This window comes from Balaenoptera musculus, chromosome 11 (assembly GCF_009873245.2).
Source record: "Balaenoptera musculus isolate JJ_BM4_2016_0621 chromosome 11, mBalMus1.pri.v3, whole genome shotgun sequence".
NCBI classification, from domain to species: domain Eukaryota; kingdom Metazoa; phylum Chordata; class Mammalia; order Artiodactyla; family Balaenopteridae; genus Balaenoptera; species Balaenoptera musculus.
In genome coordinates this window covers 60,773,369-60,788,616 of record NC_045795.1, presented here as the reverse complement: position 1 = coordinate 60,788,616, position 15,248 = coordinate 60,773,369, and the positions used below count along the sequence as shown (strand labels likewise).

Genomic DNA, 15,248 nt, shown 5'->3' with positions numbered 1-15,248 from the left:
ACAAGCAGATCAATTCTGTTAAACTCTGCATTCAGGAGGGCAGACCTTCCATCTCTGCCTAAATCATCTGCCTGCAGATCCTCTTTCTAGGGGTTTTCCATTGACCACCTGTATTCTCTGCTCTTAGAAGGGAGGATTGGACTGTATTTTTTCCTGGCTTTATTGAGACATAATTGACACATGAAATTTTGTAAGTTTAATGTGTACAATGTAGTGATGTTACTTTATTATTTTATTTTTAAAAATTTTTATTCAATTTATTTAAACTAAAAAAAAAAGTTCACCCATTTCTCCCACCCTCTACCCCTCCCTGCTTGCAACCACCAATCTGTTCTCTGTATCTGTGAGCTTGGTTTTTTGTTTATTTGTTTGTTTTTTAGATTCCACATATAAGAGAGATCATATGGTATTTGTCTTTCTCTGTCTGATATATTTCACTTAGCATGATGCCCTCGAGATCCATCTATGTTGTCACAAATGGTAGGATTTCATTTTTTTATGACTGCATAGTATTCCATTGTATGTATTTACCACAATTTCTTTATCCATTTATTCATCGATGAACACTTAGGTTGTTTCCATATCTGGTCTATTGTAAATGCTGAAATGAACATGGGGATAATGTATCCTTTCAAATTATTTTTTTCATTTTCTTCAGATAAATACTCAGAAGTGGAATTGCTGTATCATATTGTAGTTCTATTTTTAATTTTTTGAGGAACCTTCATACTGTTTTCCATAGGGGTTGCACCAATTTGCATTCCCACCAACAGTGCACAGGGGTTCCCTTTTTTCCACATTCTTGCCAACAACTATTATTTCTTATCTTTTGGATAATAGCCATTCTAACAGGTGAGAGGTGATATCCCATTGTGGTTTCGGTTTGCATTTCCCTACTGATTAATGATGTTAAACATCTTTTCACATACCTATTGGCCATCTGTATGTCTTCTTTAGAAAAATGTCTATTCAGATCTTCTGCCGATTTTAAAATCAGATTTTTTTTTTTGCTATTGAGTTGTATGGGTTCTTTCTGTATTTTGGTTATTAAGCCCTTATCATATATATGATTGGCAGTTATTTTCACCCATTCAATAGGTTGCCTTTTCATTTTGTTGATGGTTTCCTTTGCTTTGCAGAAACTTTTTAGTGCAGTGTAGTCCCACTTGTTTCTTTTTACTTTTGTTGCTTTTGGTGTCAGATTAAAAAAATCGTTGCCAAGACCTATGTCAAGGTCTTGACATAGTTGTACTGCCTATGTTTTCTTCTATAGAGTTTTATGGTTTCAGGTCTTACATTCAAGTCTTTAATCCATTTTGAGTTAATTTTTGCATATGGTGTAAGATAGTGGTCCAGTTTCATTATTTTGCATGTAGCTGTCTAGTTTCCCCAACACCATTTATTGAAGAGACTGTGCTTTCCCCATTGTATATTCCTGGCTCCTTTGTTATAAATTAATTGACCATATATATATATGTGGATTTATTTCTGGGCTTTCTATTTTGACCCACTGATTTATGTGTCTCTTTTTATGCCAATACCATATTGTTTTAATTACTGTAGTTTTTGTAATATAGTTGGAGATCAGGGAGCATAATGCCTACAGCTTTGTTCCTCTTTCTCAATATTGCTTTAGCTATTTGGGGTCTTTTGTGGCTGTATACAAATTTTAGGATTGTTTGTTCTATTTCATGAAAAGGAATTCCAATAGGGATTGCTATGAATCTGTATATTGCTTTGTGTAGTGTGGACATTTTAACAATATTAATTCTTCCAATCCATGAGTTTGAAATATCTTTCCATTATTTGTGTCTTTTTCAATTTCTTTCATTAATGTCTTGTAGTTTTCAATATACAGGTCTTTTACCTCCTTGGTAAATTTATTCTAGGTATTATATTCTTTTTGATGCAATTATTAATGGAATTATTTTCTTAATTTCTCTTGCAGATACTTTATTATTAGTGTAAAGAATCACAACAGATTTCTGTGTATTGATTTTGTATCCTGCAACTTCACTGAATTTGTTTATTAGTTCTAACGGTTTTTTGATGAAGTCTTTAGGGTTTCTATATATAATTTTATATGTGTATATATTGTAAAATGATTATCACAAAAAGGTTAGTTAACACGTCCACCACTTCACATAGTTACAATTTTTTTGTGTGTGGTGAGAAATTTTAAAATCTACTCTCTTAGCAACTTTCAAATATACAACACAGTATTGTTAACTGTAGTCACCATAAGATTGGTCTATAGTTTTATGAAGAGGAGGAAGAAGTCAGTAAACTGAGAGTTATGTACCTCCTTGATTAACTCGCTGTGTGATCTTGGGCCAGTCTCTGGCCTTCTCTGGACCTCCTTTCCCCTACCTGCCAAGTGTGGGTTTGGAATCAACTATTTCTGACCACCCACAATTCTGTGATTCTGGGACTAAAAAAAGCAAGATGGCAAGGGCAACATAGTATGAGTTTCCTCACTGGGAAAGAGTCAATCTAATCATAATAAGAAAAAATGTTTAAATGTTAAGCACCTCTTAAACATTGAAGGCAAAGGCCTTATCGCACTGATCTTTGGACCAGCTCTGGGTCTGAGCTCACATGTTGCATGTAATATATGCTCAATAAAGGTTTTGCAGTATATTAGTTTCATATGTATGTGTCAAAAGCTAAAAAGTTCCCATGCCCTTTGGCCCAGTTATCCCCATGGCAAGGAATTTATCCAAAGGAAGTAATTGAAGAGGAGAAAGGAAATTATACAGAAAAGTGCTGTAAAATATGTATTTGCTAAATATTGGAAACAAGCGAAATGTTTATTAATAGGGTAATGATGAGTAAGTTACAGTACATGATCTTGATGGAACGTAATTCATTCTGTTATTGGTTAAACAAATATACTGACTACCAAGGAGTGAGAAATAGAAGAATGAGTCAGACGCCTTCAGTGAGTACACAACCTGGCAGAGTCTTCTGAAATGATCATTACAAAACTATATAGAAACAGAGGGTTATTTGTGGCCTAATGTTAAGAGAAAAAAAAAGCAGATTATGAAACTTTCTGTACATTATGATTGCAACTCGAAACACGTGAGGGTGTGAACGAGGTCTGGTGGGCAGATGAAGATATTTTGTAGTTAGATTATAGATGATATTTTCTTCAGCATCATCACAATTGTTTTTCAATCTTTAAAGTTTCAGTCCATCCCAAATGTTTACTGAGAAAGGGAAAACTGCTCCTGGGACCCTGGCTGTCCAGGTTGGCAGTGGCATGAATGATGGGGTTCTCTCCAGATGGGGTTGCCACCAGTTGATTGGGATGAAATGTTCCAGGCAGTCCGGGAGGGTTGGGTCAGGAAAGGCTATCAACCTGTATATCTACGAGTGTCCATTTAGCGCCATTGTAGGAGCCAGCCTCCTCTGTGTCTGAGCTACATCATGCAGCAGAGCCCGCAAGGCCCTTCCAAGCTCTGTCAACAGCACCACTTAAGCACGGTGCCAAGTGGAGGAAAAGCTGAAGTCTGGGAACCAGACAAGAGGGTTGGAACCTGCAAGAGTTAGAGGCTGGTTCCTCATGCTGGAAAGGATGCTTCCTACGTGAAAAGTTCTATTATCTCCATTCTACAGATGAGGAAACTGAAGTTCAGTTGGCCCCAAATTACCCAGCGGATAAGTGATAGAGTTGGGATTGGAAACCATGCCTTCTCAGTTTGGGCCAGTGTTTTTTCTGTTTATCCCCCTGGGCTCTGGAGCAGGTGGCGATGCATGCGGCCGGATTGAAGAGACCTGACTGACAAGGTGGCTGGAGTCCTTTGTGAAGGGGAGGTACTGGCGAATCTGTTGGTGGAACCACATGATGGAGGGTGTCAGAGGCCAGGCATTTGAGCTTGGACTTGATGCAGTAGGCGCTGGGGAACCTTTATAGGTTTGGGGACATGACAGAGGGGGTTTAATGAAGAAGAGGCTGGTGGTGTGTGCTGGCTGGTATGATCGGGGTGGGGCTGGGCCAGACACATGGTAAAGTTGGTGGGCAACTCTTGTTATATCTGATCAAAGCAGCACCCACCCCTCCAGCTTCTTGGAAATATGTCTTCACGCATCTCCAACCACAAGATTGGAATGGAAGCTGCCATCTTATCTATGTCTTCCCTGTGGATACCGCCACCTGGTCCAAGGATGAGAATCTGATACAAACTTGGCCAATCAGAGCCCTTCCCTGGGAATTTTGACCTTGGGACCAGAGGGATATAGGTCTCATTCCCTCTCTGATGACAAAGCTGTGTTATGTGAGTCTGGGATCTCTGTTACCACTCAGAGATTTGAGAGTCAGAGAGAGGAAGTTCTAGCTAGATTCAGTCTCTAGTTTTCACTCACTCTGAGGATTCGCCACCCCCTTGCCCATGTTACAATGCAAATGATACTGCCTCTTTTCAGGCTAAATTAATCTGAGTTGAATTTTTGTAATTTGTAAACAAGAAACTCCTGACATTGGCAGTAAGAAACATGCCTATCCTTTATCATTCAGATTTTGAGCCAATTCTCAAAAATGCTTTCAGGATTGCTTTTGGGCATCAGGCCCATTGTTTCTTGCATGTAAGAAATTTAAAAAATCTGTCCTCATTATTCAGTGTCAGTCTCAGAAACTCCAGGCTTGTTGGAGGGACAAGGCTTTCAGAGGAGGATGGATGTATTTCCATCACTGGTGTAATGAGTGAAATTGCTGCTCAGAACACTTTCTCGCCTGCTCCTTTGTGATTCAGACAGGGACAGGGAGAAACTGACGTGGACGGGATGGCCACACAGGACAGCCAGGCATTTCCTGTACAGGTGGTAAAGGTATCTTCTGAACTTCTCTCCAGCAAATGCATAGATAAGGGGATTAAGGCAACAGTGGGTAAATGCAACTGTCTCGGTCACACTGAGGGCCAACCTCAGATCCCTCTTCATGTCACAGTTGGGAAAGAAGTCATAGAGATTGAGTGTCTCTAAGAAAATCATGACGTTGTAGGGTGTCCAGAAGAGGAAAAACATGATGACCACAAGAAAGATCAGCCTAATGGCTTTAGCTTTCTTTTGGTTTTTGCAGGAAAAAAGTGTCCGCATGATTCTGAAGTAACAGTAACTCATAATAAGCAGGGGGAGCAGGAAGCCAAGAAAATTTATTTCTACGTTGCGGAGCACAGGCCAGATTTCCTGTAGGACCTCGGGGTAGTCACCAAGGCATTCGTTTTCTTTCTGTTTGGTGAACATGAACTGGGGAGCGGCCACCAAGATGGCGGCTGCCCAGACGCCAAGGCTGATGGTGACGCCATGCTGCACGGTCCGGTTGTTCATGGAGTTGGCGGCCAGGACAATGGCCAGGTACCTGTCGATGCTGATGATGGTGATGAAGAATATGCCTCCAAAAAACCCAATGAAGAAGAAGGCGGTGGTGAGTTTGCACACGGCATTATGAAGGCCTTGCTCGTTTATAAGATAGTGAGTCCAGAAGGGCAAGGTGGCTACAAAGAGCAGATCAGAAAAGGCCAGGTTCAGGAGGTAAACGTCAGTGATGCTCTTGGGCTTCTGGCTGTTGGTGAGGGCAAACACCACCAACAAATTTCCCACCAGGCCAAAGGCAAAGACAAGGGAGTAGAGTATGGCCAGGAAGACAGTTCCCAAGGCCACGATGTCCCCCATATCACAGGCTTCTGCAAGCTCATCATACTCAAAGTCTTCTAAACTTGATTCAGGGGAGATGGTGGGCATGGTGAGCACCTGGATGAGAAAGGAAGACAAGTAACGGCATTAGTTCTCAGAGAAACAAAGTTGGAATTCTGCTCCTTACATAGGCAGACTGGAAGAAGCAGACATTTGGTTGGGTGTCTAACCAATACGTTTCCCAATGTCACGCGTGCTATCTTGTTTAATCTCTGTGATGGAGGCTATAACAGACCCCTTTGACAGAGAGGAAACCAGTCCCTGAGAGGCTCAGTGACTTGCCAGAAACTATGCAGTAAATGGCTCAGTTAGCGTTTGAATCTAAGCCTTTTGAAGCTTGAGACAGATCTTTTTTTCTTTGATTTTCAAAAGTCTGTCTGAAAGATAGCTAGCTTGACCAGGATGTGGATGGGGGAGAGAGGATGAGCGAGTGGGGAGGAGAGGGGTGTGGTGGTGGGGACGCCGTAAATCACACTTCCAGTCCAAACTTCCATTCTCCACCCCCTTCCTTTCTCCCACCTCTCCGCCCTCTGGACCCTCATTTCTCCTGCATGAAGACTGAAGAGAGAGGTCCTAGACACTGCGGAGGCCTGGGCAGACCTGCACCCAGAGCCTCGTCTTTGTTTTTGAGAGCCATTTCTTTCCCTCTCCCTCTTGGAACCAACTAAGTCTTTCTGTTCCTTAAGGGATAAGACATAGAGTCAGACACCCTAGGGTGATTACCTTGCCTTGATTTGCCCAGGACTCTTCTGGTTTTAGCACTGAAAGTCTCACATGTCGGAAACCCCTCAGTTCTAAGCCAACTGGGATGGTCAGTCATCCTACAACTCCAAGAGGGAGTGTCACCATCATCCAGGCCTTTGCAGTCATGAAAGGGCTAATGGATCCCAGATGGAGGCCTGTGCTCAGTTAGCCTGCTGCCCTGGGTCTTGGGGGCTAAGTAATCTGATAATTACCAGCCCTGCACTTCACTGTGACCTGGCCTCCCCCACTGTTCTTTTCCTGTTTCTTTCTGGACAAGAATGGAAAGACAAGACATTTCTGCTCAGGTTGGGAAGTGACACTTGTCCATCCCCTCTTCTCTCAGCCAGGATTCACTCCAGAGGCTGCAAGGGGAGCCCTTTTGCCCTGGTCCTCTGGGACCCACTCCTCTTCCTTGTGATACCACAAGACAGGCCCTCAGAAACCTCAGTGCACACCCCCTGGTCGTCACTGCCTCCACTCAGCACAACTAAAACCAAAGCTCATGCTTCTTTAACCAGGGGAGTTTCCACACCCCGCTACATCCTTTTCATGCTGTTTTCACCAAGATGGTGTCTCTGCCAAGGCGAGGGCCCCCCAGCCAGGGCTTTGCTTCTCCCTTCCCAGCCTCTGCTTAGTGTCCCGGCCCAGCTCTGCGTCTCACCCAGACTCTTCCGGGCGAAGTGGCCCAAGGCTTTCTGACCTGGGCCGTCTCAGGCTGGGATGGAGTTCTCAGCCACAGGGAACTGTATGCTTTCTTTGCGTTCAGCTGCAATGCCCTTTTCTCAGAGAGGAGCCGCTGGCTATGACCTTAATCAATAAAAGTTAAGTTGCACCATATAAAATGGCTGATATGCAACCATTTTTGAGTGACATAAATGTCAGTTTCAAATGGCTCAGCTGAGATGCTGGGTGGCCGGGAGTGGCCACTTGGTGCAGGTGACTTCCCAGACAGTCAGCTGTGTAGGAGCACAAACAGTCAAGCCCTTGTAGTCCTAAGTTGGGGATGCTGGAGGTAGCCCCCCCTCTTCCCGCCCCCCACCCCGGGTCAGGAGCTGGCAGAGTTGACCTCGAGAGGAGTCCAAGAGCAATAAAAATTGTTTCGCATCTCTTTTGGGCCTGTGTTCAGTCCCGAAAGCCCAGGAACTTGGTGCTTTTGGATTGGCTTGATTTTTGCCAAATCTGCATGTGGTGGGTTTGATTTCTACTCTTGGCGGCATGCCTCACACACAGGGACCTCCTACAAATCTTCGGGCAGGTGTCCCTGGGTCACTGGGAAGAGTGGGCAGGTGGGCTAGAAGGGGACGGGCACACACTTGGCAGCCCTGAGCCAGGTGCCTAGCAAGGAGAGGGGAGGGACTGGGGACCTCCTTGCCACATGCCACCTGTTTATTTCTGACATCCTGGCCTTTTCGAAGCTCTTGCTGCACCTTCCCCATCCTCTCATCATGGATATCCCTGGAGCTCTTCAGCAGGGCAGTGAATTAAATATAGAACTTTCCTTTCAGAATTGCAGAGAGGATTATATAGGTAATAACATGAAGTGTCTAGAACTTGATAGCTTTATCCAGGCACCTTTTCAGGAAAGGTGGGCCTGAGCTGGGTGGACCTTTTATTTCTGGGTCCTCTGAGATGTCCCAGGATTGGGCCAGGAGCCTGAAGATAGGGCCTCCTGGTAGCAGACAAGAGCAGGGCTAATGCCTAGGGGTCAGAGGGCTGCCAGAGATCAACTGGCTTTCACTCAGGCTACACACTGGCTTCCCAGCCCCTGAGGACACCAGAAACCAAGTGCAAGAATCCAGTGAAGGCACAGTGGCTAAGAATCCGCCTGCCAATGCAGGGGACCCGGGTTGAGCCCTGGTCCAGGAAGATCCCACATGCCGCAGAGCAACGAAGCACATGTGCCACAGCTACTGAGCCCACGTGCCACAACTACTGAAGCCCACACACCTAGAGTCTGTGCTCCACAACAAGAGAATCCACCACAGTGAGAAGCCTGCACACTGCAACGAAGAGTAGCCCCCACTCGCCGCAACTAGAGAAAGCCCGTGGGCGGCAACAAAGACCCAACACAGCCAAAAATAAATAAATAAAATTTTTTTAAAATCCAGTGAAATAAGCCTTCACAGCATCTACTAAGCAAGGTTCATATAGACGGGATTGCAGGGGGAAAGGATGGGTGCCGGAGTGAAGCACTAACACAGGTCCCACCACACTAACTGAGGTTGCACCGCACACGTCCCCCCAGCTATCCTCGGGCCTCCTCACCCTCTGTTCTGTTAAGTCAACATTTTACTAAATGGTGCTGAGCTGGGAGAGTCTGGGCTGAACCTAGAAGCTGAGCTTTGAATGCACGTGGGTTTCATACCCAAGTTGAAATGAATTTTGTAGAACCTGCTTTAAAAAACACCAGGCTGGCTCTACTGCCGACCCTGTTCTACTTCCTCCGGTCACTTCCTTTTCTCAGGCCTGCTCACTTATTTTTTAACTTTTTTTTTTTTTTTGGTCATCATTACCCACTGTTTCCAATCAGCTTCCCTTTTCTACACTTCCCCTCTCATTAGCTGGCCCCCATCCACTTTCTTCTCCCCAGCGTCTTTTTCGTGTTTCTTCCTCCTCTCTTTTGGCTTCACGTCCTGCGTACAGTTTTCTAGATTTAATGAGTCTTCTGTTTGTTTGTTTACCTTCCTTGCTCTCTTTTTATGGCTTTTTAGGCCCTTGAGTACACACGGGTTTGAGGTTCAGTCTAATGCCAATTGTGAGGCTTAATTTTTTTCCTTTGGACCAAACAAAACTCAGGAATTGCTTGATCCCTGATCCCAACTTTCCCCGTGGGGATACCCCTATCTCTTGAGGTTCTAGAACCTGAGGTTATCCTCGGAAAGCCCCAGTTTAGGAGAGAAGGCTGCCGTTCCTGGATACCTGCTAAGTGTCATGCTCCAGACACAAGACCCCATTTAATTCTCACCACAACACCTCATGGGAAATGACTCTGCCCCCTTGCAAAATAACCACCAGTGGCTCAGAAAGATTTAGGTAATTTGTCCAAGGGAGCAACAGAACCAGGATTTCAACCCAGATGCATCTCTTCACAAAGCCGTGTTCCCTGCTCTGCACCATGCTTTCCCTCTTGGAGGGGAATTCTGCATGTTACTGCAGGCCCTGTCTCTAGAGTGAGAACTGAAAAATAGTAGAGGTGACCCCCCTTTAAAGGATAAGATTCATGATGTGACCCTGAACACTCTTCCTGGGTTTTGCCTTCTAGACTCAGGACCCAGAAGGCTGACCCTCAGTGAAACGGTGGGTGGGAAATGGAGGGGTTGGGGATATTATTTGCCTCTCCAGCCATGACTAGGTGGTCCTCACTGCCAGACCCCCAGAACCTAGCTCTCAACAATGGTGGTGAAGAAATGGGAATCCTTTTCTCTGGAGAAGGAAAGGCTGAAGGCCAGAGGGTCAGCTTATTTCCTGTCTTCAAATACACAGTGATGCTCTTCAGAGCCATGTACTTCAGAGGGGTCCACGTACCCTGAAATAAGCTGGCAGACCCTGGGCAGCTCACTTCCAGCTCTGCCTCAGTTTCTTGATGTATGTAATGAAAGCCCTGGACCGGACCATCTCTGAGGGCCTGGCCAGCTCTGGGTGCTCAGTTTTCCAACAAGGACCGAACAGAAGGAAACAAACAGTCTTAAAGAGCAGCGTGAGTCCTGGGTCAGGGGAAGCGTGGCCTCGTGTCCACAGAGTGGCTGCTCAGCAGCCTGCAAAGCTTCTGGGCTCGCAGGCGGCCAGCATTCAGATGAGGTTCTGTTTGGAGACAGAGAGCTGAATCAGTTAATTTTGAGTCCTGACAAATCTGGAATTCACCTTGGGCCATGTAGGAAGGTTCTCAGTCTGGGCCCAAGCCCACACCCCTGGCTACTTGGGCCCCTGAGTTTAAGGACCTGATGGTTTTCCAATTTACAATGACAGCTATTTTTTATGAGACCCCTCCTTAGGATGCAGAGAGAGCAAGGCCAAGAAGGCAGAAGAGGGGCAGATGGATGGGTCTTGAATTCCGTGCTGAGGAGCAGTGGGCACATTTTACAACTTGCACCCCATCCTCCACACAAGTAGATTGAGTGACTATTCCTGCAGCAGAGTCCACCTAAAACAACTTGGCGTGACTCACCCACCAGCATTTTATACGGGCCAAAACACACCCCAAGCCAAGACCAGTAACAGGAGAAAACCACACATGGAGTGAGGCCCCTCTGCTCGTGTGTGAGCCACCCCTTCACAGGACATGCCCCTGTTCTTGGTTTGACACAGCTCCCTCTGCTTTCCTCCTCAAAGTCCTTTATGGTATTTATTTATCTCTTTCAAAGTAAACTGTGAAATTTAGAAAGGAAAATGCTTCATGACTTTCTTTTTCTAATAACTGAAGAAGAGATGGACTTGCTTATTAATTAATTTTTGATTAAGCCAATATCTGTTAATTATCTTTACCATACACTGGTGTAAGGACAAGTAAAAATTAAAAATAAGAGGCTTGGGACTTCTCTGGTGGCGCAGTGGTTAGGAATCCACCTGCCAATGCAGGCGACACGGGTTCAAGCCCTGGTCCAGGAAGATCCCACATGCCGCGGAGCAACCAAGCCTATGTGCCACAACTACTGAGCCCGTGCGCCACAACTACTGAGCCCGTGTGCCACAACTACTGAAGCCCGTGCACCTAGAGCCCATGCTCCGCAACAAAGAGAAGCCACTGCGATGAGAAACCCGCGCACCGCAACGAAGAGTAGCCCCCGCTCACCACAACTAGAGAAAGCTCACGCACAGCAACGAAGACCCAACGCAGCCAAAGTAAAGTAATTACAGAATTACTACAGTAATTCTGTAGTAATTAAGTAACTACAGTAATTAATTAGTTAATTAATTAACTAACTAAAAAAAATAATAAGAGGCTTAATTCTCCCTGTTGGAAATAAGGGGCAAGAGTCCACTTGCCTCCTTTTTCTTAGAGTATTTGTTTTAGAAAACATGTAATTGTACCTTCTTTCCTCTTTGAAATGTGGATATATATCCTTTAGAAAATGTGATCATTTCCTCTGTCAGTTTCAGAGCTGGGACCCATCTCTTTGAAATGCAAATATTGAGGTGCCCAGGCTCCCAGTCCCAGGGGGAGGGCAGGAGCCTGACTTGGGCAGGAACCTGGCTCTAAGTTACACAACTACCTCTGATCATAAAGAGATGAGAAGTTTGTTTCTCCTCTGGATGAAGCCAACCAACTAATACAGATGATGACCCCAATGACCATGGTAAACTTGGGATGAACTGTGTGTGACTGTCAGGTTCCCTTACTTGAGCACCAGTTATTGTGTATCTTGAGAACATGTGTGTAAGGGGTTGTGTCTGGTCATATACCAGGGTGAGATTTTTTGTGTCTTTACTACCTCATAGCGGATTGCCTGTGATGCACATCACATTTAATGCTTATTCAGTAATGAAAGAGTTTTCTTTCTCTACCATATTCATGGAGAGATTTTTCTGGGTTGGAGATTTTGTTTTTCATTCTATTTCCCCAACAGTAGGCACTGTGCTCAATTCTGTGGAGGTAAAAATGTCTAAGATATAGTCTCTGTGAATTTTTATTATTGTTTAGTAACAGTATAAGAAAAGTGATGGGAAGCCCAAGGATCAGACCATTTAAGCTGAGTCTTAAAGGCTGGGAGGGTCTTCCAGGTTGATAAAGATGGCGGTGGGCATGGGGTGGGGTGTGGTTTGAAGCCAAAAGCACTGAGAGTCTGAGCATAAGGAGGTTTCCTGGGTCCACGGCCAGGCAGAGAGGGTGTGAGGGACTATACAGAAACAGAAGGAAGTGAGGATGGTGGGATTAGGAGGATGGTGGGATTAGTTAATTAATTAATTAATTAATTAATTTACTTTGGCTGCGTTGGGTCTTCGTTGCTGTTCCTGGAGCTTTCAGGAAAGTTCACTTTAGTCTGAGAGGAGGGCTCAGGAAAGGATGCAGAGAGAAGGCAGAAGAGAGGTAAACAGAGGAGCCTCAAATTCTACACTGAGGATCTATAAGGAAAAATTATAAAAGGCTTTAATAGGCAAAAAAAAACCTTTATTGGGTGTCCTGTCTAGCACACCCTTTGGGGCCATCTCCCCCTTTCACTGTCTGAGCTAATTTACAAATGACTGATGATGATGTGATAATTCTTGTTCATGGAAACAGAAATTGTGTCTGGTGGTGATGCATTTGATAACTGCCATGTGGATATGGGCCAATTTTGCATTTATCTGTAAATTCATCTCAGCATTTCTGGTAGTATCTCATCCATGCTATTGCTGTGGCTATGGTCTGTTCATTGTTATTGCTGAATAGGATTGCACTGTGTGAGTGCCCCACGATTATTATCTGTTCTATGCTGATGCACCCCTGGGTGGCTTTCAGTTTTTGAACAATTCTGTCATGAACATTTTTGTGTGTGCATCTACATCTCCTACAGTAGAAATGCATTTTAAAAATGCAAACCAAAAAGCAGACCTACTGTATGAATCCACATATGTGAAGGTCAGAAACAGGCAAAGAAAATCCGCAGTGTTTAGGAATGAATATGTAGGAGGTAAATCTACAAGGACAAAGAAGGAAGCAATGACCATAAAAGTCAGGAATGGGGTGATTTTGGGGAGGGCAGTGGTGGTGATCAAGAAGGGACCTGAGGGAGGCTGCCGGGGGCTGGCCTGGTTCTCTGCTGCTGCCTGGATGTTGGTAAGGTAGCAGATCAATTTATAAGCTGTTGACCTGCAGACTGTCCTTTGAGTGTGTTATGTTTCCCGATGAACATAGGTTTAAGGAAAAAGATGAAGAGGGCCTGGGAAGATATTTAAAGAGATGTGGTATAGATTTTCTTCCCTGCCAAGAGTCACAATTCACTCACATGTGTGTCCACTCATACTTTCTTTCTGAAGATGTTTTCCAATGACACAAACCTTCTGAGCCCAAATGTCCTCACAATGATGATAACAGCATACATCAATGTTGAACATCAAAGTGTGTCAGGAATTTGTTATTAAAATAATTTTCTTTATAAATGCAATAGTTGCTCATTATAAAAAATGCAGATGGTGGGACTTCCCTGGCAGTCCAGTGGTTAAGACTCCGAGCTTCCACTGCAGGAGGTGTGGGTTTGATCCCTGGTCGGGGACCTAAGATCCCACTTGCCTCACGGCACAGCCAAAAAAAAAAAAAAAAAAAAAAATGCAGATGGCACAAAAAAGCATGGAAGAAACAGGAAAGAAAAAACTCAAAACTATCTACAATCCAACTTCCCAGAACCAACCACAGCTAGCTTTTAGCTTCTTCCATCCAATCTTTATGCATATTTTAATATTCACATTGAGTATATTTACATTGAAAATGCAAATGCTATTTTTAAAACTTTTTATTATACAATTTCCAAACATATATAAAAGCAGAGACAACCCCCATGCACTAATCACCGAGCTTCAACAATTAGCAACTCATGATCAGTATTTCATCTATTCCCCACTTCATTCCCTACTGGATTATTTAAAAATAAATTCAGGGACTTCCCTGATGGTCCAGTGGTTAAGACTACACTCTCCCAATGCAGAGATGGGGCCTGGGTTCAATCCCTGGTCAGGGAACTAGATCCCGCATGCCGCAACTAAGAGTCCACGTGCAGCAACTAAAGATCCCTTGTGCCGCAACTAAGACCCGGCACAACCAAATAAATAAATAAATATTTGTAAATAAATAAATAAATAAATCCAGATGTCATAACATTTCACCCATAAACAGTTAAATGTGCGTCTCTAAAAGAATAAGAAAGAAAAAAAAATAAAATTATTTTTAAAAATAATAGGGAGTTCCCTGGTGGTCCAGTGGTTAGGACATTGTAATTGATTTACAATGTGTTAATTTCTGCTGTAGCGCAAAGTGATTCATATATATGTGTGTGTATGCATATATATTCTTTTCCATCATGGTTTATTACAGGATATTGAATATAGTTCCCTGTGCTATACAGTAGGATCTTGTTGTTTATCCATTCCATATATAATAGTTGGCAGATGCAATTTTAAATGATGCTTTTTTTGAGCATTTCTCCATGTCCCTGAAATGTAATTACTAACACTTCTAATCATATTCCACTATGTTAAGCATGTCATAAATGATCTAATTACTCACCGCCCCCCATCCCCCCCAAGCCCCTTGGACATTTAGGCTGCAACATCATCTGGAAAATCATCTCCCTTGTTGGCATGTAAAGCAAACCAGCATCATTAACCCACTTTGACCTCTGACCACAGTGCTCCACCCAGCTCGCCCACAGGTGCTGAACAAGTCCTCTGCTCCTACCTGGGCTGGACCTGGGAAGGGAACCTCTGGATATGCCAATCAGCCGCCCTGTCCCACGCAGACTCTGCCAGAGAGTATTTCCCTTTCCTTCCCTCTGAGAGCATCTTTAATTGCAAAGTTAGCCAATAGTATCTGGTTTCCTGTGAGGTAGACTATCTTTAGATGCTGCCGCAGGCAAGTTCAGAAACTCCAGGCTGGAGGCCAGCTGGGACAGGAGGGCCTGAAGTTACAGACCTGGAAGACCCAAGCCTGGGGCAGACCAAGAGGGGCTTGGAGGGAGTGATAACTTAGGGGCTGTGTTATCTCCCTCACATGGGTGGAGGGCAGGAACAGTATAGCTCTCTTTAATGATGTGCCTTCAGGCAAGCCCAGAAACTGAGCCTCTGTTTTCCTGCCAATAAACAGGAGCCGATAATACTCACTGGACAGCATTGGGGTGCAA

General features: G+C 44.3%; 1 protein-coding gene across 1 annotated transcript; it reads right to left on the bottom strand.

Moving 5' to 3' along the window:
- Positions 1-2,769: 2,769 nt before the first annotated feature.
- Positions 2,770-14,888, bottom strand: CX3CR1 (C-X3-C motif chemokine receptor 1). The gene is made up of 2 exons (XM_036869333.1): positions 14,807-14,888; positions 2,770-5,751 (listed from the first exon to the last, which is right to left on the bottom strand). Exon 2 carries the CDS (start codon positions 5,740-5,742, stop codon positions 4,666-4,668), a length of 1,077 nt encoding a protein of 358 aa, XP_036725228.1. The 5' UTR covers positions 5,743-5,751; positions 14,807-14,888; the 3' UTR covers positions 2,770-4,665.
- Between the last annotated feature and the right edge of the window lie 360 nt (positions 14,889-15,248).

What these genes read in the sequence shown, in the direction of transcription:
- CX3CR1 (XM_036869333.1), bottom strand. Translation starts at nt 5,742, where the DNA reads ATGCCCACCATCTCCCCTGAATCAAGTTTAGAAGACTTTGAGTATGAT.